Source organism: Leptidea sinapis, chromosome 37 (assembly GCF_905404315.1).
Source record: "Leptidea sinapis chromosome 37, ilLepSina1.1, whole genome shotgun sequence".
Classification (NCBI taxonomy): domain Eukaryota; kingdom Metazoa; phylum Arthropoda; class Insecta; order Lepidoptera; family Pieridae; genus Leptidea; species Leptidea sinapis.
Genome location: NC_066301.1, coordinates 5,071,073 through 5,098,137, shown reverse-complemented (window position 1 = coordinate 5,098,137; position 27,065 = coordinate 5,071,073). Strand labels below are relative to the sequence as shown.

At 42.7% G+C, this 27,065-nt stretch overlaps 1 protein-coding gene across 1 annotated transcript in view; it reads right to left on the bottom strand.

Annotated features, from left to right (window-relative positions):
- Window positions 1-16,298: 16,298 nt before the first annotated feature.
- LOC126975733 (histone-lysine N-methyltransferase SETD1) overlaps window positions 16,299-27,065 on the bottom strand; it is a 53,620-nt gene continuing 42,853 nt past the window's right edge. The window contains exons 25-29 of the mRNA XM_050823739.1: window positions 24,732-24,930; window positions 24,282-24,388; window positions 22,675-22,869; window positions 21,373-21,546; window positions 16,299-16,471 (exon numbers count right to left, since the gene is read on the bottom strand). Coding sequence (XP_050679696.1) covers window positions 21,373-21,546; window positions 22,675-22,869; window positions 24,282-24,388; window positions 24,732-24,930 — 675 coding nt within the window. The 3' untranslated portion in view covers window positions 16,299-16,471. The remainder of the gene's footprint in view (window positions 16,472-21,372; window positions 21,547-22,674; window positions 22,870-24,281; window positions 24,389-24,731; window positions 24,931-27,065) is intronic.

Here is a 27,065-nt window from a genome sequence, read left to right as displayed (position 1 = left end):
GAGCGGTTCTGAATCCGAACTGTATGTCGGGTATCAGGTTAAGCTCCGCGATGTAATGATTAAGACGCGCGAGAATTAATCTTTCGTAAAGTTTCCCGATCGAGTTAATTAAGCTAATAGGCCTATAGCTACTCGGATTAGCTTTAGGTTTATTGGGTTTTGGGATACCGATAACAATGGAATCCTTCCATTGTTCGGGGAACGCGCTATTAGACAATAGAATATTAAAAATGGTAACCAATAAAGTAATAAGGGTCGAGGGTAGGATTTTAAGAACCCTATTGTTTATAGTGTCGGGCCCCGGGGCCTTCTTGGAGTGAAGCTCCTTAATGATTAGTTTCACCTCTTCGTAAGAGGTGGGTTTTATTACGTCGCCTGAAGTGCTCAGAGCGGATCGACGTTCAACTTCACGATCAACTTCGTCAACGTGTGTCGGGTCGGCTGCTGCATTTGGAGAGCACTGACTCTCGAGACTATCGGCGAGGCATTCAGCCTTCTCATCGTCATCGAGCGCCGGCTGCAGTCCCGGTCTGTCCAAAGGAGGCATGACAGTGGGCGGCTCCTGTTTGAACGCGCGAGGCAGCTTCCAGAAAGCCACATGTGATGGCTTAAGGTTGCCGAGCAAGCGGTCCCAACGTTCGCCGCGGAGTTCCGCGATACGTTCCCGTACCACCCGCTGTAGGTAGCGGAGGTGGCGCCTATTCTCGACCGACGGATACCTGTCGTAAAGTCTAGTGGCTCTGTGCTTCTGTGTGAGTAAGTTCCTGACCTCTGGAGGCAGGTTTAGGCGATGCGGTTGCATCGTCGGAACCTGCCTGGAGCAGGCCTTGATCCTACTCTGTATGTGTGACGTCACATGAGAGATAGCACTGTGAGCCGTGTCGACCGAGTCGATGACGTCCGGTATACGGTCAAGGTCGTCGGACTTGATAGACTCGAGATCCTTTTCCAGCCGTTGCCAGTCGATCACTGTTTTCGTCGGTGGTTGAAAGTTAACCGGTGGGCCTAGATTTAGGACGACGGGCCGGTGGTCTGACTCTAATTCGTGAAGAACCTCGATTGAATTTGCATTGAGCGTTACGTTTTTAAGTAACGCAACGTCTAGAATGTCGGGTCGGTGCGCGACGTTATCCGGATAACGTGTTGGTTCGTCGGGTGCTATTACTGAAAAGTTCCGCGTGTCTGTGAGAGAGTCTAATAAAATTCCGTTTCTATTTGTGGCTCTACTGTTCCAGCTAGAGTGTTTGGCGTTAAGATCGCCGCCCACTATGACTGCGGCCCCGTGGCCGAGTAATGCTTCTATATCTGTGTCTAATATTTGTTTGTTCGGCGGAAGATAAGCTGAAATAACAGTGATCGGCTGGTGATTCGCCATACTGGCCCGGATGGCAGAGGCCTCGATGTTAGTGAGGACCGGAGGATCTATAGGTATACAGTGTAGAGACCTTTTAAAATAAATGAGGGTGCCGCCCATACGGGTGGTGCGATCATTCCTAACTAAGTTATAATTAGCGATACGCGGATCGCGTATACGTGGTTTTAAAAATGTCTCTTGCACTAAGAATAGGTCTAATTGATGTTCGTGAGCGAACTCCTTCACCAAGTCTAGTTGAGGCTTAAGGCCTTGGGCGTTAAAATACGCTATACGGAGCGTATGTGGTTTGACCCGTCCGCTTACGTAATTAGGCATCGCGAATGTTGTTTTTATACTTTAGCCCTATTTCGGTGAGGGCACGGAATATTTTGCCGTTGTCTGCCATAACTTGCAGGAGCGACGGCGGGTCTTCCCGGACAGCATCGAGCCTGCTGGCCAGGGCTGTTATTTCGTCAATGTCGAACATCTCTGACAGTCCGAACATGAACGCAAAGGTGCTGCCGCCTTTGCTACCTGTTGCCGCGGACGCGGGCGCCGGTGGCCTCGGTCGCGGGACCGACGCCGCCGGGCGGGACGCTAGCGGAGGCCGGAGGGACGCGGGGGCCGCGAGAGTGGCCTCTGTGGCAGCGTTGGCAGCCGGAGGAGACCTCGCCCAGGCGTTTACCTTCGGAGGCGGCGCAGGTTTGAAGGTTGGAGTGAACTCCACCTTCTCTGTTCTGCCTTGCGGCTGGCGGCGCCCTGGGTGACGCTTGTGTTTGGGTGCCTTGGGACACCCGCGATAGCTCGCGGGGTGCCCCTTCTCCCCGCACAAGACGCAGGCCGGGGGCTCCGCGCATTGCGCTGGTCGAGGGCACTCTGGCGTGCCGTATTTCCCTAGGCACTTCACACACCTCGGGGTGTGTTCGCAATTTCGTGCCGAGTGCCCGTATAATTGGCATCTGTGGCACTGACCGGGCCCCCCGCGGTTGCGAGGAGCTTCGGTACGGATGCCCTGAAGGGAACAAACCGATTTTATATTGAAGATTTCCTTTCCCTCTTGCGTGAGGTCGAGGACTACGAGGACCATGTTAAATGGTTGTTTATTGTTGGTTCCGCGCATACGGTGTACCTCGTGTGCAGGGTAACCCTGCTCTTTGAGGTCCGACAGAATGTCGGCCTCGTCTAGCTCTTTGGGGACGTTTCTAATAACGACCCTCAGACGCTTCTCCTCAGGCAGGGCGTACGTGTGGAAACCCACACTCAGCTCTCTAAGAAGAGATGTCAGGGCGCGGTGGTCCGCTACCTCTCTGGTCTCTAGTTTGATTAGAGATTGGTACGCCCTCGCCTGGAAGGAGAGCGTCTTCGGGATCCTGTTTTTGACGGTTAACCATCGGCCTCGGTCCCCTATAAAAATAGGAGGCGGGCGCTTGGTCGGAGGCGGTACGCGGGCTTTAGCGGGCGCGGGCGCGGACGCGGAAGCGGAGCCAGTCGTGGCCGCGGCTTTCTTCGCGGGTGTGCTATCCAGAGAAGGCGATTCACGACCGCGCTTCTTCTTGCGACTGACGATGATGAAGCCGTCAGCATCCGACGCGACACTCTCCGCTCTCGACGGTAGAGCGGTTTCCGGCCGGGCCGGTGAAGCACTGGAAGCCTGAGGGGCTACCGTGCGGTCAGGACAGACCGCGGGGACCTTAGGGGTCGCCTGCGCGTCAAAGTACGCCTGAAGGACAGGCGGACGGGCTGATCGGGTGATCACTTTCCTCGGTTTGACCGAGGCCACGGAACTTGCGTCGGACGCATTACCTAACTCCATTTCGGATTCGCCGTCGGAACTCGAAACGTCAGTTGTCGATTTATATTTTTTGGATTTCGCTTTAATAGCGGCATCCACTGTCTCATTTATAGATTCCTTCATTAACGGAGCGATCTTCTCCGTAAATAATCTATCTAAGAGAGCGCTGAAGAAGCCCTCGTCGGGAACCATTGGTGAAGCCATGGTTGTTGCTAATAAGTTAAGCGGGTGACAACCCCCGCTGCCCGAGTCAGGCAGAGGGGGAATATAATGATAAAGTGGACAACTATACTCTTGTTGTACGCTTGCACATTAATAAAATACTATTAATAATAATGAAATATACAAAAATTAAAAGAAATTAATAATAATAATTAAGCCTAAGACTTAGCTTTGCTGGATGTAGACTGGCTGGGCCGGAACCCCGATGTACGCTGTGCAGGCCCCCACGGAGAAGACACACACGGCACGATCTGCAACACTCACAACACACACGATTAGCGTGCAGAATCGCGAAACACAGCACAGGTGCTAACTAACACGATCGTAAAACCGGGTAATTAACACTTATTATAACTTAGCTACGTTCCGCGAAGGAACGTAACAGGTGCGAGACTCAAAGAGTCCCGAACAATGGCGCGCGATAACAATAGCTAGCCCAGGTGGCCTGAGCAGATAGTGCGATAACGCAGGTAATAAAATATTCGAAGGAGGACAGATAGCGCGGCACGTGTGCTCGCGTTGCCTGCCTGAATCGAACTGTGAAACAGAGCAAGATCAATCCTCTATTTAAGTCGAAAAATAACGCTGACCCCACCAATTTTAGACCCATATCAGTACTACCAACCTTTAGCAAGATTTTCGAAAAAATTATGTTAATGCAATTAATTAACCATTTTTACAATAATAACCTCATGCATAATAAACAATATGTTTTTACTCAAGGTCTTTCAACCACAGATGCTAGTATCGAGTTAATAAGAAATGTTTTGGATGCTTGGGAGTGTAGCTGTACCTACAACCAATAATATCAATTAACACAAATGGCTTATATCTAACTTGTAACTTAGCATTATAGATCGTAGAAATAGTAATCGTGCATAATAACTGTAATAAGCGTATGCCGAAAGATTTGTTCTGACAAGAACATTTTATTTTATATAACGTAATATTAGCTCTGATAAGAACCATTTCATAATGCTGTACATCAACTCATAGAATTATACAGATCACCAGTAATCATCGCAGTAAAGTTTGAAGCATCGTCCTTTCTCTATATGCTCCGCGTTACACAACCGCACAGCAAGGCCGAGCGTCCTCGAATGAAGCGTCGGGACTAGGGGGTCGATCGCGATTCATACAATTTTAAATCAATGAGCAACAGCCGTAGGTGCGGAATGCTCATTGACGTCGTATGATCGAGGTTCGACGCGAGTTTACACAAACTGCGATAGCATTAGTTTTAGAGCGTGATAGAACTCATAATATTATTCTCAAATCTTATTGAATGAAACGTTTTACTATTGGTTAAAATGTAAGCTCTAGTATTGGTGTGTATTTTCTGAACTTGTAAATATTTTTTAAGTAACGATTGTAATTGGGTAACTAGTTTCACCGTGGTCAACACTCCAAGTCAGCCCCTTGCTGACTCTCCCGCGTCCCCCGATGAGCCCTCCGCTCACAAACCCGCGTCCGAGGACATGGAGTTCTCCGACTCCGCCTCCTGCGGCCGAAAGCGGCCAGTCCAGTCCTCCTCTGAGGACTCTGACAACGGAACCGTCACTGGCTCCGTTGTCAACACCTCCCGTTGTCCATCTGGTGAACCTTTCAAACTGGTTCAATCCAGGAAGAAGCGCCAGTCCAAGCGCTCAGCAACCACGTCGGATAACGTACTCTCCGCGGTAACCCCTGTTCCTCTAATGTCTCTCGACATTAGCTTGCCCGAGGTCTCTGTCACCTCTTCCATGAAGCCAGCCACGCGCTGCACGCCTGTCCTCCCTGCTAATAAGCCCCCACCGCCTATCATCATACGAGACAAGGCAAAGTGGACTTATGTTGCTCAGCTCTGCGCCGACAAAAAGGTGCAATACACCCGAGCCACAAACACGGGTGAAGCCATCCGCGTAGTCGTCCCGACTACGGAGGACTTCCGAGTCCTCACTCGCCTCCTCACTCATAAGAGTGTGGCTTATCACACCTATGCGCTCCCGGAAGAGCGCAAAGTGAAAGCCATCCTACGTGGCGTCCCATATGAACTCCCCAGTGAGATCATCCTAGAGGACCTGACCAAACAAGGGTTCAAGGCCGAGGCTGTACACAAAATGTACAGCCGATCCGGCAGAAAATACCCATTGGCTCTGGTCATCCTCACCAATGTCCCCGAGTCGAGGGAAATCTTCAAGAGAGAGCTCATCGTATGTGGGCTCTCAAACATCCGTGTTAAAGCTCCACACAGAAGGGGCTTCCCAGGGCAGTGCCATCGCTGCCAGCTTTATGGCCACGCAGCTGCAAACTGCTCAGCCCCGCCTAGGTGCGTCAAGTGCCTAGAGCCACACACAACCAAGGAGTGCAAACGCACCCGCGATGCGGAGACTCCTCCAGCTTGCGTCCTTTGTGGGCAGGAAGGACATCCCGCGAACTACCGCGGATGTCCCCGCGCCCCTCGTCCCTCAACATCGAAGCCTGCTAAGAAGCAGCCTTCAAAACCAGGGCCACCTCCGGCCACTGGCACGAATTTCCCTCAACTGAGGAAGAGGACAACCGGGCCTTTACTCTCCACTTCTTGGAGACAAGCAGCCCCGGTCTCCCAGACATCAAATGTCAATTCCCGCCCTGTGCAAGTCACCCCGAGTGGCCGCAGATGGGCAACACCTACGCAACCAGACTCAGGAGTGCAAAACCCCCTGAGTTTCTTGAAGAATGGAGAATTCGATATTAAAGAATTCAACATTCTCGCCAATAAATTTAAAACAGCTAGGTCTCCACATGAGCGCCTTATTGCAATGATAGAGCACCAAGACCTGGTGAACTCTATGTATTAATGTCCCAATCGCGTAACGCTTCAACACCGAACATGGGGCGAGTGAAGCCTCAGGGCTTAACACTTGTCTCATTCAATACGCGCGGCCTGCGCACCAACCTCCCAGAGATTAAGGAATTTGTTCGCAATAAGGACATCGACCTATTGCTTATCCAAGAAACATTCCTTAAACCCGACGCTTCAAAGGGATTATCGATCCCTTCCTATTCTCTTATACACAATGGCAGAGCCGACGACCGTCGTGGCGGAGGCACAGCCATTTACTATAAGAGATCCCTTCATTGCTCGCAAATCGCTACTCCAGTGCTTACCAACATGGAAGCAACCGTCTGTCAGTTGGGCATGTCAGGTCATCCGTCTCTGATCATAGCCTCAATCTACCTCCCTACTCTCAAGATCCCTCTCCAGAGCGACCTTGAGACTCTCCTCTCTCTAGGTGACTCAGTCATCTTGTTTGGGGACTTCAACTCCAAACACACTGACTGGAAGTGCCTATCCACAAACGGGAATGGCATCAAGCTCCGCCGTCTAGTTAGGTCTATGGACTTAGACGTCCTAAGTCCCATCTCTCCAACACACTACCCAGATAACGTAGCACACTCTCCCGATATTCTAGACATCGCCTTGGTCAAGGGTGTCGCTCTTAATTTAAGGGCGATTGAACCACTCGATGACCTGGGCTCCGACCATCGTCCAGTCTCCCTCAAGCTCGGGCCCCATGCCCCCACTCCTACCACCATACACCCTAAAACCCTCACCAACTGGGAGGGTTATAGGGAGTCTCTTGCATCAACTTTTGATGCCCACAATTCACCGTATGCAATCTCGTCCAACTATTTCGATAGTACGGATAAGATTGACATCACGGTAAAAGCACTTACTCAAACAGTGCAGTCCGCTCTCCATGACAACGAGCGGGTGGTTAAGGTAACCATACCATCAAAAGTTGATGCAAGAGACTCCCTATAACCCTCCCAGTTGGTGAGGGTTTTAGGGTGTATGGTGGTAGGAGTGGGGGCATGGGGCCCGAGCTTGAGGGAGACTGGACGATGGTCGGAGCCCAGGTCATCGAGTGGTTCAATCGCCCTTAAATTAAGAGCGACACCCTTGACCAAGGCGATGTCTAGAATATCGGGAGAGTGTGCTACGTTATCCGGGTAGTGTGTTGGAGAGATGGGACTTAGGACGTCTAAGTCCATAGACCTAACTAGACGGCGGAGCTTGATGCCATTCCCGTTTGTGGATAGGCACTTCCAGTCAGTGTGTTTGGAGTTGAAGTCCCCAAACAAGATGACTGAGTCACCTAGAGAGAGGAGAGTCTCAAGGTCGCTCTGGAGAGGGATCTTGAGAGTAGGGAGGTAGATTGAGGCTATGATCAGAGACGGATGACCTGACATGCCCAACTGACAGACGGTTGCTTCCATGTTGGTAAGCACTGGAGTAGCGATTTGCGAGCAATGAAGGGATCTCTTATAGTAAATGGCTGTGCCTCCGCCACGACGGTCGTCGGCTCTGCCATTGTGTATAAGAGAATAGGAAGGGATCGATAATCCCTTTGAAGCGTCGGGTTTAAGGAATGTTTCTTGGATAAGCAATAGGTCGATGTCCTTATTGCGAACAAATTCCTTAATCTCTGGGAGGTTGGTGCGCAGGCCGCGCGTATTGAATGAGACAAGTGTTAAGCCCTGAGGCTTCACTCGCCCCATGTTCGGTGTTGAAGCGTTACGCGATTGGGACATTAATACATAGAGTTCACCAGGTCTTGGTGCTCTATCATTGCAATAAGGCGCTCATGTGGAGACCTAGCTGTTTTAAATTTATTGGCGAGAATGTTGAATTCTTTAATATCGAATTCTCCATTCTTCAAGAAACTCAGGGGGTTTTGCACTCCTGAGTCTGGTTGCGTAGGTGTTGCCCATCTGCGGCCACTCGGGGTGACTTGCACAGGGCGGGAATTGACATTTGATGTCTGGGAGACCGGGGCTGCTTGTCTCCAAGAAGTGGAGAGTAAAGGCCCGGTTGTCCTCTTCCTCAGTTGAGGGAAGTTCGTGCCAGTGGCCGGAGGTGGCCCTGGTTTTGAAGGCTGCTTCTTAGCAGGCTTCGATGTTGAGGGACGAGGGGCGCGGGGACATCCGCGGTAGTTCGCGGGATGTCCTTCCTGCCCACAAAGGACGCAAGCTGGAGGAGTCTCCGCATCGCGGGTGCGTTTGCACTCCTTGGTTGTGTGTGGCTCTAGGCACTTGACGCACCTAGGCGGGGCTGAGCAGTTTGCAGCTGCGTGGCCATAAAGCTGGCAGCGATGGCACTGCCCTGGGAAGCCCCTTCTGTGTGGAGCTTCAACACGGATGTTTGAGAGCCCACATACGATGAGCTCTCTCTTGAAGATTTCCCTCGACTCGGGGACATTGGTGAGGATGACCAGAGCCAATGGGTATTTTCTGCCGGATCGGCTGTACATTTTGTGTACAGCCTCGGCCTTGAACCCTTGTTTGGTCAGGTCCTCTAGGATGATCTCACTGGGGAGTTCATATGGGACGCCACGTAGGATGGCTTTCACTTTGCGCTCTTCCGGGAGCGCATAGGTGTGATAAGCCACACTCTTATGAGTGAGGAGGCGAGTGAGGACTCGGAAGTCCTCCGTAGTCGGGACGACTACGCGGATGGCTTCACCCGTGTTTGTGGCTCGGGTGTATTGCACCTTTTTGTCGGCGCAGAGCTGAGCAACATAAGTCCACTTTGCCTTGTCTCGTATGAAGATAGGCGGTGGGGGCTTATTAGCAGGGAGGACAGGCGTGCAGCGCGTGGCTGGCTTCATGGAAGAGGTGACAGAGACCTCGGGCAAGCTAATGTCGAGAGACATTAGAGGAACAGGGGTTACCGCGGAGAGTACGTTATCCGACGTGGTTGCTGAGCGCTTGGACTGGCGCTTCTTCCTGGATTGAACCAGTTTGAAAGGTTCACCAGATGGACAACGGGAGGTGTTGACAACGGAGCCAGTGACGGTTCCGTTGTCAGAGTCCTCAGAGGAGGACTGGACTGGCCGCTTTCGGCCGCAGGAGGCGGAGTCGGAGAACTCCATGTCCTCGGACGCGGGTTTGTGAGCGGAGGGCTCATCGGGGGACGCGGGAGAGTCAGCAAGGGGCTGACTTGGAGTGTTGACCACGGAGGAGAGGCTATCGGCTAGCGATTGGTCGAATTTGATATTTGCGGCTTTAAGCAAAGCCGCAATCTGGACTATGTTTAGTGGGTAGGCACCTAGGTTTCACGTGAGTCCCACATAACCAACGCAGACTTAGGCTGCGTTGGTATGCATGAGCATTCACCACCTCCCTCCCATCGTTATCCCGGAGGGTAGCCCATTCCCTTGCTTGGGCGCAAAAAAAAAAAAAAAAAAAATAATAAATCATATCGAGTCGGTCGATTCCGCTACCTGCGCTTGAACGGACGGGACGTGTTTGCGCGCTGGTTTTTGTGGAATTATTATCATCGCAATTTCTTTTATTATTAACTACACGCGCCCCTTTGGCGCGCTTTTTAACGGTTTCGAAGCAGTTTATTAATTAGTGTATTGAACTCTGTGTCGCAGGACATGAAGAGGGGCTGCCCTAGCCCCGGTGAGCAACCCGCGGCGAAGGTGATCGCCGAAATGGACATCGACAGCCCGGCCTCGCCGCCGGAGCAGGAGTCCGGCCAGCGGCTGCACGGCGGCCTGCCGGACTGGATCGCCGTGACGCGGCGACGTGAGGCCAAGCCGCGCCCGGACAACGGACGCCCCAAGCCGTTGGCAACGGCCAACGTATTTAAGCCGCTCCCGGTACAGGAGACACCGGGAGCCAAGGTAACGGCCAAGCCCTCACAGGCGAGGCCGACTCCAATTGTTATCTCTAAGGAGAATTTCGACTTTGAAAGATGCCGAGCGGCGCTTATCGCCGCGGGCATCAAAAACTTTAATTTCAACATCCAGCCACATATGGCACAGCTGTCCTGCAAGACTAAGGCCGATAAAGAATCGGCCCTTGCAGCGCTCAAAGGTGTGGAACGTTTGCAGTTCCACACATACACGGATAAGGACGACAGAGCTCACATCTCTGTCGTCCAAGGGCTGTACTACAGCTCCGCAGAGGAGCTAGGTAGTGCACTCCTAGAACTGGGGTTCAAACCCACTAAAGTTGTCGCCTTCAAGGGCGATGCACTGGTACCAAGGTACCAAGTGACGCTCCCGAAGAGCACTGATATCGGTGCCTTCAGGAAAATTAAATATATTTGCCACCAATCGGTGCGAATCTACAAATACAAACCAAACAATAAATACGGCACCATGTGTTCCAGGTGCCAGACTTTCGGACATGCAGAACGGAACTGCAACCGGGCCGCCCGCTGCGTCAAGTGCACGGGAGCCCACCTCACAGCGGAGTGCGACCGGAAGGAGGAGGCTCCAGTCCGGTGCTGCAACTGCGGCGGAGAGCACGCGGCCTCGTACCGCCAGTGCCCCCAACGCCGCATCTACCTTGCGGCCGTCAAGGAGCGCCAGGAGCGCTTCCAGACCCGCCAAAGCGCACCACCCCAGCCCCGCATGTTCAAATCGAACATGGCGAACGGCCGCGGGTGGAACTCAGTTATGACAGGGAACGCCCCGTCACCGTCAGGCCTTCAGCCACAGGGCCTTCAGCCACCCACAACGCGGTCCACTGCCGGACCGCCGCCCCTCACGGGCACCCAGTCCGGAAGACAAATCTTCCCAGGCCTTAGGCCCACTGGCCCTATGCCAGGTGGCTTTAAAAGAGTCGAGACAGACTCAGCCGCCTTTAAAACAACCGAAGAGCCAGACTCGGAGGAAATGTCAACACATGAAATTATAAAATTAATTAAAATCGCAGGTCAGCTGAAGCCTCTGCTCCGCCGTAGCATGAGCTACGAGGAGCAAATCATCACAGTATTCGAGTTCCTGAGCATCCATGGATGAAGAGACGGCGACCCCTCCCCCTACTGGCACTGCTCGTCCTCTACGAGTAGCGTCGCTTAACATAAACGGTATTGTGAGTAGGAAAAGAGAACTCATACATTTCCTAGGTACACACAACATCGACATTACACTCATACAAGAAACACACCTCGTTCCCGCACGACGTTTTTCAATTCCCGGTTACACCTGCTACAGACGTGACGGACAGACAGACAACCGCGCCCGAGGTGGCGTCGCAATTTTTGTCAAGTCAAATATATCGCATCATTCACTCTCACCGGTGGAGCATGATATATGCGATATAATTGCAATTAGATTAGAGTCTCACCGCGGACAAACACCCATCACAATAGTTAACTTTTATTGCCCTAAGCAAGACAGTAGAATCACGACAGCCATCGCAAAAGCTCTCTCTCTCGGCAACACCGTCATCTGTTCCGGAGATTTTAACGCCCGCCATAGACACTGGGATTGCAATCGAGCAAATTCCAATGGATCGCGTCTTTTTAATCACTTTGCAGGTCACGAATATTTTAATTCCGGACAAAGCGACCCACCTCCCCTCCAACCCTAGGCACTCTGCCGCTAAATTACAACTCACCCTTGCCAAAAATATCACAAACGTTACAGACCCACTGACTTACGACGTTATCTCGGACCATTGTCCCATTATTTTCGAAATTAATAGCCTCATCCCGCGCATCTCGCGACCTATTTTTAAATACGGTAATGCTAAATGGGACACTTATAAAAAACAGATTAACGAAGCCCTCCCCTCCCCCGGCTCCTTAAAATGACACCGACCCGAATTAGTGGACAACGCCATACAAACACTGACTGACGCTATAATCAAAGCCCGTAACGCGAACATCCCGACGTTCACACCGAAACAAACAAACAAACTTCCACACGACATAACAAGACTTATCAAACTAAAAAACCAATACCGACATCACGCACAGAGACTCCATACGCGTCGGTTTAACACGATTATTAATTCACTTCAAAACCAAATATCTTTTAAAATAAAATCTCTCACTTCCAACGAATGGAACAAAAAGCTCGAATCGCTTGACACCCGCGACAATTCCCTCTGGCAGTTCGCGAGACGCCTCAAAAACGTACACACCCCTCTACCCTGCTTCAGCACCCCCTCGGGCCCCGCCCGGTCGGACGCTGAAAAGGCCGAGGCCCTAGGTACACACTTCGAGCGACAGCATAGACTCACCGTGGATCTGAGCGACCCCGACACCGAACGCGAGGTGTCGCGGTCTCTAGACCACCTTTACAAAATAAACGGACCGACCGCACCTACGCCAGTTGTACCTCGCGAAGTAAAATTAATTTTAAAAACCTGTAAACCGCGAAAAGCCCCCGGGCACGACGACATACAGAACATACTTCTAAAACACCTCCCTTCAAAAGCAATAGACACCTTAGTTAATATATTTAATGCGTGCCTTCGTCTTACCTATTTTCCCTCGTCCTGGAAAATAGCAGTAATCACCGCGATTCACAAACCGGGAAAAGATCCCACCTCCCCCGCGAAGTACAGACCAATTAGTTTACTTTGCACACAAAGTAAAATATTAGAAATTTTAATTAATAATAGAATAAACTCACTTATAGAATCAAACCTACCTGACGAACAATTCGGTTTCCGAAGGTCACACGCGACTACTCACCAACTGGCGCGCGTAGTCGAACATATAACACACCAATTTAACTTGAGACACCAGACTGGTATGGTTCTACTCGACCTTGAGAAAGCCTTCGATACCGTCTGGCATGATGCCTTAGTTCACAAATTATTCGAAGCACAAGTCCCCTTTGAATATTGTAGAATAATAAAATCATTCCTTACGAATAGATTTCTTAGAGTCAGAGTCAAAAATAGTTTATCCTCCCCACATCCAGTAGTAGCAGGTGTTCCACAGGGCTCCATCATCTCACCGAGGGCATTTTTACTCTATATGAGAGACATCCCAAAACCTCCGAACACGGTCCTCGCCCTGTACGCTGATGACACAGCTTATCTGTGCAGCAGTAAGAACATCAAATCTATAGTCTCACACCTTAATACAGCCCTACATTGTGTAAGCAACTACTTCTCTAAGTGGAAGCTTAAAATCAATGACACAAAGACCGAGGCGGTTCTTTTCTCATACAAAACTTCCCGTAAACTCAATATCTCTTTAAAGCCACATATTAATAACCACCCGGTCGAATGGCAGTCACAGGCTAAATACCTAGGACTTATCCTCGACCGGAAACTTTCCTTCACGCCTCATATTAATTACGCCCGCTCTAAGGCACTTACTGCCTTGAGCCTGTTGAGACCCATTTTCTATAGGAATTCCACTCTCTCAACTAGTAACAAGCGTCTACTATACCAGTCGTACATACGCCCGGTCATGACATACGCAAGTCCGGTATGGATTAACACAAATCAAAACAATTATCGTAAACTACAAACTGTGCAAAATAGATCCCTTAAAACCATCTACCGGACCCACCCGCGTACAAATCTTAAACGACTTCATGTAAAGAAAAACATCCCAACACTAGAACAACACATACAAGAGATATCTCATAACTTCTACAGAGGGCTACGCCGACTGAAGGACGGAATAAACCCCGCCCTCCGGTCGACTTGTAGTCGTAAGTCACTCACAGAGTACTGCCTCAGCATAAAACGTTATAAACATGCATTACCACATCACAACTGGTTAGAGCTCACAGAACACTAGCGTATAGACAAACACACACTCACGCACACAGAGTTCTAGCTAGGTCTGAATAAATGTAAAACCAATATATTGTAAATTGGTTTAGTTATAAGAATTAAATAACGGCGAAAACTGGCCTCCTATTCCCTCTCCCTCCTTCCCTTTCCCAAGATCCCCCCCCCTCCCCCCTCTTATATTTATGTTATATATGTATGTATACATATCTATGTATTTATTTACCTAGTTTTTAAGTTAGTTTTAAGTTCTAGTCATTAGTCTTAAGTTAGGTTAAGTGATAGGTTACGATTAATATTACGTTATATCAATAGCAAATAGCCAGGTTTTCCCAGTTTCCTGGATTCCCCCCCCACAAACCTCATGTATTAGTTTTTAAACATAATAAAGTTTTATCCCTCAATACGTAGATAGGGTTGTAGAAATAAGTTTTCTGATACCTACATATATAAGGCTTAATTGTAAATTGCTTTAATAAGTAGATTTAAGTAATTTTGTAAAATGTATTTAATACCAAATATAGAAATCTTGAATTTATTTTTTTTTTTTTTTAATAAATCATATCTTCCATATATCTTCCACATATTCCTCACAGTCAAGCAGTTGTTTTATTTAATCGCCAAACGCTCAGTCTCTAAAGGAGGATTCATGTGATGCGTTACGAGTGTTTTGTGATTTATCCAAGGCATTCGACTTAGTTAAAAAATTTCACCACTAGGTATGGGGTTAGAGATATTTATCTAGATTTAATTAAATCGTACTTGTGTAATAGGATTCAAAGAGTAGACATTAATGGAAAAAGATCAACTGGCTCTATCATATCGATGGGTGTATCGCAGGGCTCAATCTTGGGTCCTGGTTTTGTTCCTGGTTTACGTCAATGATTTACCATATCTTATTCAAAATAAACATGATATTAAACTGTTTGCTGACGATACATCTTTGTTATTAAACATAAAACGCCAGCAAAAAAAATCTGTCAGGTTGACGACGACATTGCTGAAGTAGTAAATTGGTTTAATGTTAATAACTTACTTTTAAACGAAAGGAAAACAAAATGTGTAAGGTTTACACTTCCAAATATAAAGCACCAACCAACACCTATAAAAATTTATAATGACAATCTTGATGTAGTTGAAACGACAACATTCCTAGGCATTACATTAGTCTTTAAGGTACAATGGGGTGCTCATATAAAAAACTTATGTAATCGACCTAGCTCTGCAGTATTTGCGATATAAAAAATTTGGCAGCATACAGATGTTGAAACGGCTAGACTTGTATATTTCAGCTACTTTCATAGTGTCATTTCTTACGGAATTATATTGTGGGGTAGGGCTGCAGATATTGACAACATATTTGTGCTGCAGAAAAGAGCAATTCGAGTAGTCTATAAAATGCGTTCAAGGGATTCATTGAGAGAAAAGTATAGTGAAATAAATATTATGACAGTACACTGCCAGTACATATACGAGAACCTCCTATACGCTCATAAACATATTAGCCAATTTAAAAAGAATACACAGTGTCAATACTCGAAACAAACATAAACTCGCAATTCCATCTACTAGGCTCCGTAAAATTGCTAAATCTTTTAAAGTGGATTGTTTTATAGTTTACAATAAACTCCCAAATGATATTAAAATATTACCTATTAAAAAATTTAAATGTATCGTAAAAAATAAATTAACATCTAAGGCCTATTATAATCTGAAAGACTATTTGAATGATAAAGATAGTTGGAATTAATGTTCTAATATTGTTAATGAATATTGTTATACTCATTTGAATGATATTGTAACTTTTGTACTTCATCCTGACTTGCACTAAATAACTTATGAAGTTTTACAGTGAATAAAGATTTATTTGACTTTGACAGTTTACATGGGGTGACTGATTCCTAATTATACTTTTCAATGATTTTTTTTAATCAGGGAGAGTTCGACATACTTAATACTATATACACATATTAAAAAACTGAAAACAATATTTTATAAGGGTTTCTTTCAATAGTCTATACACTACACGGTCAGCTGCTGCAAACTATAGGCGCCTCACGACCGTCACGCGACATGCAACACACACACTAAAAAGTTTGAAACGATAAAATAAAAGTTTCACTTTAAAACGGAAGGAACGAAACTGTTTGTAACTAAATAATTTGAGTCGCGTGCCAGATTTTGCCGAGACAACACGTCCTGAGGATGCCTCGTGTAGAGGCGAAACACGTGTCGAATTGTTTAAAGACAAATATTGGCGGAATTAACACTAAAGAAAACTCAAATCATTTGGATAAATATTTTAGTTCTCTAAAAGGAAAGTAAAATGTGCTGCTACGGTGTACATAATGCCATCCCTGAAATAAAATATATATTATTGTTAACATTGTAACAACACATACAAAATATACTCTTAAACTTAAATATTGCACATAAATAGTTCCTGTGTAAGAGTCAATTACAGGAGCCCACTCGCATTTTTGAAGTCGGTATTCTCCCGCCACGACCCCACTCGCGCCTCTCGCCTCACCAATAAGTGTGTATGTAGATACAAACTTACCTAGGCTGACACCGACTCTCTGCACAAATAACAATAATCGAAACTCGATTTAGATATTTTTTTCATTCATTGTTAAAAAAAAATCATACAATAAAAATTTCCATATCTAAATACCACGAAAACTCCTATAGGGTTTATGGCTATTGTTCTAAAAATATTTTTTTTACGCCTGTATATTTTCCCATTCATTTTATAGATTATCTGGCAAATCTTTTAAAATATTTGGTATTATATTAATTACGTTTTTTTGTAAATTGATTTTTGGTGTATCTGAAGTACTAATTTGTCTGAATATATATATTATTATATACCTATAGACCTACTAAATTTTGCAATGCAGCAAAGATTACAGACAGTTTGGAATTCATCCACAGATCGCACCCTTACTGCACGTCGTTAAAGAGTGCCATTGATCATAATCGACTACGACAATAATTGTAAGTAATTATAACGTGACCATAACGACGTTACGGTAGGTGACTGAAATATCCGGATAGCATACAAAAGATTTAGTTAAGTACTGTTATTTAGCTTCAAGATTTCCGTTACTTTGTCATGCATCCCATAGTCAGAACCTCACCAAACTCTCATCAAACTTCCTTAAAAGTACATCCTTTCCAATAAAAGAATAATCGATATCAGTTCACCCAGTCAAATATTCTAAGGTAGCTAAAAAACATAAAAAAATACAGTCGAATTGAGAACCTCCTAAAATAAGCTTCGGTCCACGATGAGATAAAACCGTCTATCAAACTTTTCTCTCCTGAGCATTGAAAGTGATTTACTTAGGGAACTGTATTTAAGCGAAATCATTAGCGTTGAATGAAGATTTAGGCGAAAAAGGTTCCATTCGTTAACGCTAAAATTTAAATTCAGATAATTCCTGTTTTCCGATTATATTCATATTATGTTGCATTGTTCAATAATAAAAGAATCAATACTTGTTGTCATAACAAATTATTTATTGGAAAAATCAATTGAAAAGTTGTCTATTTTATTTTGAAAGTAATTTGAGGACAGGGGGCCTACTCCTTTATTGCCCCGAAGGCCTCCAGACCATTACCCATGTGCGCTGCTTTAACTGGGCCATCGAACCAGATTGTGATATGCTACCGATCGGCACACCGACATGAGTCATAGCTATGCTCAATGTGGAGCACGTCTAGGTTTCAGAATCGTCACCAGACCTCTGCACGTCTATCTCACTGCCATTCACCTGCTTTTAGTAAAAGTTACTGATTGCAGATCAGATGTTGCATATTGCGATAAAATTTGATTATCTCATTGAATTTTTTCTATTATTTTTCAGCGTTTGAAGTTTAGTGTTCCCATTCTCCCACTTTCGATACATTGTATCGGTCGAGATATTTGCCTATGTCTCGAAATGCTGGTTGAAGCCCTTAGCATATATAGATAACCGCTAGATGATTAATGACCGGCATTATGGCAACAATTATTTTAGCAATTATACGTCAGGCATTGCCTGTCATGTGTTTTTTCTATGGTCATCATAAACTCCACTTCAGAGGCAAAAAGAGTATCCGAAAGATGAATGACGACGAAGGGATTTTTCTTTCTTTCTTTTTTTTTGTTTTTTGTGGGTCAACAGTTGACGGCTAATAAAAATAAATGAGTATGACCAAAATTTCAGAAAGTTCCAATCATAAACGAATTTCAATATATGAATAAAAAATGTGTTGGAATAGTTTATTTACATTCTTATTAGGTAAACATTACAAATTACAATATATTATAAATGAAGTGCTACTGGAAGGACGTGAGCCGATTTAATTCTCCATTACAATCATAATAATTGGTTCCTGGAATCCATTTATTACACAAGAAACCTTCAATCAAGTCAATGTACTTAAAAACTGTACTAAATTCTGAGAGATCCTTTATTCACAAAATAATATACACGAACATAGCTGTATTGTCGTGGCATCTTAAATTCTATTTGAATTACTTCTTAAATTCAGTCAATAAATTACCATAGACAATTAATATTTATATACGCGATAGTCACTGGGCTTTTATACGCAGACAATTCGTAAAGCCAACTCCATATCCTATAGTCATTTGCGAAGCGCACGGCTGACACTGAAGCGGCAGTAATCAGTGCTGTATATAGTTTTAATTTTAAGAATAATATATAATGCTAAAATTGCAATTTAATACAAATAAATATATGATTAACTCTTGGAACAATAACATAGTAAACATCAATGTTAATAATAATTATATTTTAGAAAACAAACACCTGTTTGAATTATATTGTTGAATATTGCGTTCGGCTGTTTAAGAGATATTAATATCTTTACTGTGTTTATGTATCTATGTAAATCTATTACAGCTGTGTCTATGACAGCAGTTGAGCATCTTAGGTACTCCTATGTTGAGCCCATGGACATATCATACAAACAGGAGTGTATTTACAAATATAAGCTGTATTAGTAAAATAAAGACAGAGCCTAATACTATCAGAGAAGGATAGTTACAATGGAGTCCGGTGACTTGTTATTTAGTTCAATAGTAATTTTGTGCCATTTAAGAGTCATGATCTATTAATTGCCCAGCACGAGAACTGGTGAAAAATATGTGTGTTGAATATAGGCAGAACCAAAATTTGAGATTTAAATATAAAATGTTGAAAAAATTGTTAAAATAATTTATTTATCATCCTATACAGCTAGTGTTAAATCAACGAATTCTTAAAATTTATCGACACACTCATGGTTATCGATTATAATTAGGTCACATCACTATCGCATTCCTGAACTCTGCATTCAACTCGCGCGTTACCTGTATATAGGTAATTAGAACGAGAATGTCTCACCGCTGAGTGAAATATATTTACGAGTCATGTATGTGTGGATTAATAACACAAACCATTATTAATGTAAATCAATAAACAATCACGGGGACTGCCACGGTAAAGCTATTGCATAGCATTTTTTATCAACTTATGCAATTATAATTATTTATTTATTTTATTTGGAAATTATAATTATTTATTTATTTTATTTAATATATTTTTTTTTGATCAATTTAATTTTAAAAAAAGCAAACGGGAAGTGAGTAAAATTTAACTTGCAAGATTTGATTACAGACAGACAACGGGACAGATCAGGACAGGAAACTACGTAAAAATTAAAAAATCGTGATAAAAAAATAAAGAAATTAAAAAAAATCAAGATGTACCCCAGGCTCGAACCTGGGATCTTCTGCATAAAAAGCATACGTGATAACCGCTGTTCCACGGCAACTGTAATGACCGTGCCGAAATATCTATATACATCTAGTAAGTGTTAGGTTATTTTCGTTACGGAATTTCTGGATTCGGTCTCGACGCTCAAGGCCCGCGATAGAAGCTATGCAATAGCTTAAAAATTATAGAAGCATACAATTTTATCACACAAAGACATTTTACAAATGTAGTTGCACATCCGACATTAGTTATCAACATTATCGCACTAACTGAAAAGGGACACTTCGTACTATAATATATATAAACTTGCTCGGCAAACGAAGAAACGTGTTGTTAACGGTAGTCCTGTTTGTATTATAAGTCCATGTTTATAACAAAGATCAAAGTGGATGACATAAACCTAGGGACGCAATTACATAAATCGTATTTTCGACAGTTAACATACCAATTTTCATTTCATTTAATAAAATAGGACGTAAGGGAGACAATTATGAGTAATTCATATTTCAAATAATAATAATTAATAGTCTAATTCAATAAACAATACAAGCATTAATTAACACTGCCTCTGCAAAACAGGATTTTTAATTTCTCGATATTACGTCACGGGACAAGGGAGTTACACAGACACACAATCATGTAAATTCATGTCATACACACGTCTTACAAAGATTTTACAATTACAACTCACTATTTCGAGATAAGTAAAAATCAAGCGAGAAAATTCATAAGAAATACGCGGCAGTTTAAACAAGAACCGAAAATATATTTTACAATTGATAATCGTCTTTCATAACAACGAAGGCATTGTTTAATTAATTTCAACACTTAATAAAATTTAAAATCATTACCTAAAATATAACTATGTGGTGATAGGTGATAGGTTCATAATAATTTGTCAATTCTTTCATATTCTTCTAGAATCAATTATGTATATATATATATATATATTCATTTAGAACTTTAGAGTTTAAAGTAAATTAGTAATAGACATGATAACTTTAGAAATACTTTTATATTGTTTGGAAGTTCTATCGACAATTCTATTAAGTAAGGTCACTGGTGAAATGTCAAAACAATTATTGAACATATTTCTAAGAAAAATAAATAAACAATGTCCGTAAATTATCACACGAAAATAGCAAATTATTAACAAATTTCGTTCAATTAACAATTTTGAGAAATTGATATAATTTTGGAAATAAGTTTCTATATAGCGTATAGTCAAAGGTAGTGAAGACAGCAAGTTAGTGATTTAGACTTTGAAGTGTGTATATATAGGACATAAGGTGGTTTTTAGTTCGCATGAAAGTTATAAATATTGTTTTGTTAACATTTTTATCATATTAGTTATGCGTATTTACGGGCTCTCTAACTATTCAACATTGATCAACCATTTTTTGGTAATTAAAAACTAGTGATGTATAGATTTGACATTGTTTTTTATTTGTGATGGTAGTTGGTGTCAGTTGGAACGTCATTCCAAATAAAATCTTAACTGAATCATAAAGAATCTTAAATAAGAACATTTGATCAGATGAAACCTTAATTGATTGATACTTTGTTATTGTCATCATGCCTATATGTAATGTAAACGTAAACTTAAGTTCCAGACAGGTTGAGGTCCAGCTGTGTCTGTTACCACTGCGACAGAAAGCGCCCCCGACATAGTAAAATACAAGATGGCCGCCCATCCGCACGCACGCACGCACCTAGTTGAGATAGCCGCGGCACTGCGCCGCGCCGCACAGGCAAGGGATCTTCTCGTCCTCCAGCGGAAACTTGTAGTCGTAAGTGATCTCCTCGTCAATACCGATAGGCTGCTTCGAGTATATCACGATCTTCTTTTGCGACTCTATCGTTATTATTTTCGCGTAGCAGTTAGGCTGTTAATAAAATATTAAACATAATTAAATCAAATTTACAGTTATACATATATAGCAAGGTAATATAAATCAGATTTTGAGAGTGCTGTATGATCACACAGTTGTTTATTTAAGATCATAATATAGATCGACCTGGACCTACTGCTCTATGACGGTAAAAATAAACTGAAAATGTCCAGTGCTGAATCGCAGTGCTCATACTCTGTAAATATATAGTGCTGCATGTTAGTTCTCACACTTTGTAGATATATAGTGCTGTATGAGAGTGCTCACACTATATAGCTGCATAGTAGTGTATGACAATGCTCACACTTTGTACATGTATAGTGCTGTATGAGAGTGCTCACACTGTATAGCCCTGTATGACAATGCTCACACTTTGTAGATGTATAGTGCTGAATAAGCGTGCTCACACTATACAGTACTGTATGATAATGCTCACACTTTGTACATGTATAGTGCTGTATGACAATGCTCACACTTTGTAGATGTATAGTGCTGAATAAGAGTGCTCACACTATACAGTCCTGTATGTTAATGCTCACACTTTGTACATGTATAGTGCTGTATGACAATGCTCACACTTTGTAGATGTATAGTGCTGAATAAGAGTGCTCACACTATACAGTCCTGTATGATAATGCTCACACTTTGTACATGTATAGTGCTGTATGACAATGCTCACACTTTGTAGATGTATAGTGCTGAATAAGAGTGCTCACACTATACAGTCCTGTATGATAATGCTCACACTTTGTACATGTATGGTGCTGTATGACAATGCTCACACTTTGTAGATGTATAGTGCTGAATAAGAGTGCTCACACTATACAGTCCTGTATGATAATGCTCACACTTTATACATATATAGTCCTGTATGATAATGCTCACACTTTGTAGATGTATAATGCTGTACGAGAGTGCCCATGCTATAGAGTTGTATAGTGCTGTACGACAGTGGTCAATTCTGACGATGTATAGTGCTGAATGATAATGCACATACTCTGTAGATGTACAAGTGCTGTGTGACAGTGCTCATACTCAAAAGAATAAAGCTGTATATTAATTTAAAAAAAAATGTTTTTTTATTCGTGCAGTGCAGTAGTAGGACACGTGTGGTTGACTCACATTGCAGCTGTGGTTGATGAACCGCGCGAGGTTGCCACACTTGGTGGCGTCGATGATGGTGTCTAGGTCGATACGGAACAGGTACGAGCTGCCGATGCCGGTCGCCTCGTACTGCGCCTCCCGCAGGTCCGCCACAATGGGCCGCACCATCTGACCCACGTACTCTATCACCATCTCGTCGGCTGCTATTGGCTCCTGGGTCAAATGTATATAATATTTAGTAAGTATCAATAGATGGCCACGTCCAACATATCGCACAGAGAGACTTCTGGAGGTCTTGGATAGTTAGCACACCTATAAACCGAGAACACCCTATCGTACGCATGTTTGCACATACACCCTCTCTCTCTCTCACATACACACACACACATACATTTACCTCTATCCTTTGGAATTTCAAGCTTTTTAGTGTAAAAGTGGAATCCTGGTGATCAGAAATACAGGTATTTTATTACTTACCACAGGCACCAGCGATCCACGACCAAAACTTATGTATCCCCTGTATTTTTAAGTTTTCGCTATATTGTAATTTTGGTTGTTGGTGAGAAATAAAAAGTTTTCATTATTATTATCACACATAAGAGATGGACCTTTGGGAAAAGTATAGGAAGACCATACAAAAGATGGTCCGAAATGGTAGGAACTGAATAGATGAATGGAGTAAGGTTAGGATAAGATTGACTGGAAGAGGTGTTTACACAAGAGGGATTTATTTAAATAAATCAATAACTCATACTATAAGCTAACAAAATAAAATCAATTATCTTATTAAAAACGAAGAATGTGCGGTTAAGTAGTTTTCTTGGAAAGACTAAGCGGGAGATATTCTTTCGGACGACCGTCGACCGAGATACCGGTGTGAAGCCGAAGGTCAGTAAGATCCCAATTAACTTCCAGTGTCTGACGGCTGGCATTCACTTTTACAAGACGGAGAGACTTGGCTTCAAAGAATATGATCCACTTTGGATTTCTGAGCCAGCATAGTAATTAATTAATTGAATACTACTTTTAGAATGCAATGGTGATGTGAAATGATGAACAATCTTGATCGATATGAACGCCGCGCATGGTAACTTTTATTTATTTATTTATTTACTGACCCACCAACAGCATTACATACAAAACATTAAATAATTATGGTCTAATAGGTACATAATCTGGTATGAATGCCAGTTACTGGTGCATACAGTATACACCACTCTCATTGCAAGACATTAATTTAAATACAAAATAAAGTTCAACCTACAAATTTAACAAGGATTTTAAGCAAATTATTAAAAATAATAGATATAATAAACAGAAGAAATAGTTTGTATGAATATCAACTAACATATTATTATTATTTACAAACAGAAATGTGCGGTTAGTTTTTTTTTTCAAACTTGTCACTGTGTCATGAAAAATATCAAAATCTTTTATGTAACTTGGTGACAAAATTTTATGATAGCATAAAAGACGAGTATTATTACTATTATTATTTTTAGGATAGGAAAAGAGGCATGTGATAAAGCTTATTTTAACTTAATACTGATATGTGATGAAATTATTATTAATTGCTGTCACACTTCTCTATTCAATCATAGATACAAGCAAGGCACAATAGTTACCTGCGCAAACAGTCCCCAATCGTGAATGCCGGATTTAGCAAACTTCAGTTGTTTCTTCCTAAACTTCAGCTGGTTGAATTTAAGTAGATCGGAATCTGTATCTGTGCCTGAAATATTAAATATTTATTATGTCAATATTACTATGTAAGGTTTTATGTCAGATTTTCCTTAAATTAGTTTCGTTTATTACCGACGCACAACACAAATATGAACGTCATCCAAGAAAATATCAAAACATCGATAAATTAAATTTTTATCGTGTTTAAATTCCTATTTTTTACATTCAAATATCCGCGTTATAATTGCGCTACTTGGATTAGATACTATATGTTTCTGTTTTGCCATTTAGTTACTTAGTTAAACATATATTATTGGTTGGTATAAGTTTTTCTTTAATTGACACTGCACTGTCAGTCTAAATATATAAATATGGTGATGAGGATGACATACCGAAGGCGGTGAGCAGTCTTCGCTGGTTGGAGCGAGCCTCCCTGGACAGTAGTTGCATCTTGTTGGCTCGCGCGCGCTCGTCGCCCAGAGACACGGCGGCGTACTTGTCGGTGCGACCGTGGTGGTATTTGTACTTCGCCTTCACTCGCGCGTCCATCTTATAGTAGCCCTCCGTTCGCGCCGACCCGCTCGAGTGACCCTGACGATGATAATGGTCTAAAGTATAGTGGGAAACACATACATACATATATACATAAAATCACGCCTCTTTCCCGCAGGGGTAGGCAGAGACCTTTCCACTTGCTACGATCCTTATACACTAGTTTCACTTCGTCCACTTTCAATTCCTTTCATACATGCTCTCCGGTTTAGGGTACTCTTGACCTGGCCTTTTTTCAAGACGTCCCTGATTTGATCTTGAAACGTCCGCCTAGGTCTAGGGAAACACACTCGAAGGAGTTCTGAAATACCGAGGTAAGCCCTAGATTGGATTCCCTAAGGTAAATGTAAACATTGCCGCTTTATGCAGACCTGGTAGCTGTCTATAACAGTTGCCCGGAGTACAACCACAGCCTAGATATCTCACACAGATTATATATTATTTCCAATTCTAGTCTAGTCAGTCTTGTCATGAGTCATGGTTAGGATGGCGGAGCACTGTGACATCCTTTCAAATCAAATCAAATCATCTTTATTTGCAAGATAAGGTATAATAAGATGTTGTTGGCTTAAAATTAACAGCTGCTCTTATCCTAACCCATAAGGCATGCAAACTTATAGTGGAATACATAGTCTGTTCACGTTTTAATTTCTGTAACAATTATAATATACTGTACTATACAAAAAAAAAATATACATCCCAAGCAAACTTAAATTAACATCAATCATACAATAGTTATTATTTCATAGGATTATTCATTTTAATTTGTAATATGTCATTAGCTACACAATGATATTGAGTTCAATCAAAGTTAATTTTTATTATTTACTATTTTATCGTCAAGAAAATCTTTTAATGAGTAGTATGCTTTTTTTATTAAGTAAGATTTGAGTGAATTTTTAAAGTAGAATATATTTTTGCGCTAAATATTGTTCTGCCACACTGAGGCGAAGTAAAATTGGATAAAAGCGTATTTACGTTCTTCCGTATAATGACAGTTCTGGCACAGAATTAACACACACGTCACCTGATGGTCATTATATACCACCGCTCAAGCTCTCTTGGCGAGGAATCACCGTTTTAAGTTACCCATATCATATCGCCCACCCCCTAACATCATGGAACAAAGTTCATTTCAGTTCAGTTAAATAGTCAAGGAAAGCTCCTTCAAAGCACACTAGATGACCTCCATGACGATTGTATATGAAAGTCAAAATAAATATATTAGATTCAGCTTTGCATATAAACGGTTAAGTTGTATCCGTCAAAGTTTAGTTTAAACTTATATAGATTTAACACATGTGGGGCTTGTCAATGTTTAGCGAGAATCCATATTTTATACTAGCTGACCCGGCAAACGTTGTTTTGCCATATAAAGTACAATCCACGCGATAGTTTTATAAATAATAAAATATTGCCTATATTATAGCCTGTACATCATTTTGTTCTATTGTCAATAGTTTTTGCAGCGCACACAAAAATAGGTTTTCGATTTTACACCTTGTGTTACAAAATAGCAATTTTATTACGGATCCCTAATTTTGAAAAAAAAAAAAACATAGCCTATAGCCTTCCTCGATAAATGGACTACCCAACACTGAAAGAATCAATCAAATCGGACCAGTAGTACCAGAGATTAGCGCGTTCAAACAACCAAACACTGCAGCTTTATAATATCAGTATAGATAAAAAAAAAGCCCGCTGAGTTTCTTCCGCCCATTCTTCTCAGGTCTGAGGCGATCTCTTTTGGATGTGTGGTAGTTTTTGACGTTCAATAAGTGATTTTAAATCCTATTTTGAATAAAAATATTTGAATTTGAATGTTGGTTATCTGTATTAACCAAATGAATAAATATTTATATTCATTTGTTTGATATCCCTTTTTAAGTACCGTAAGATAGAAACTAACAAGTATATTGTGTTTTTTCACACAGGCATATTAGTCCATTCACACATTGGAGGACCATACTAAACACAGATTTAACTTGAACTTGTAAAGCCAAAGTTCTTTATTTACCAGAAAAATTCACAAGTAAAGTTGTAAGAGAAGGCACATGTTTCGTCTTGACAGACATGCAAATGTTTTTGTGGTTTCCCTTCACAATATCATAAAGCAAAGAATCCATAATTACGGCTACATTTAAATTGACCAACGTAAAGCCATACCTAAATGA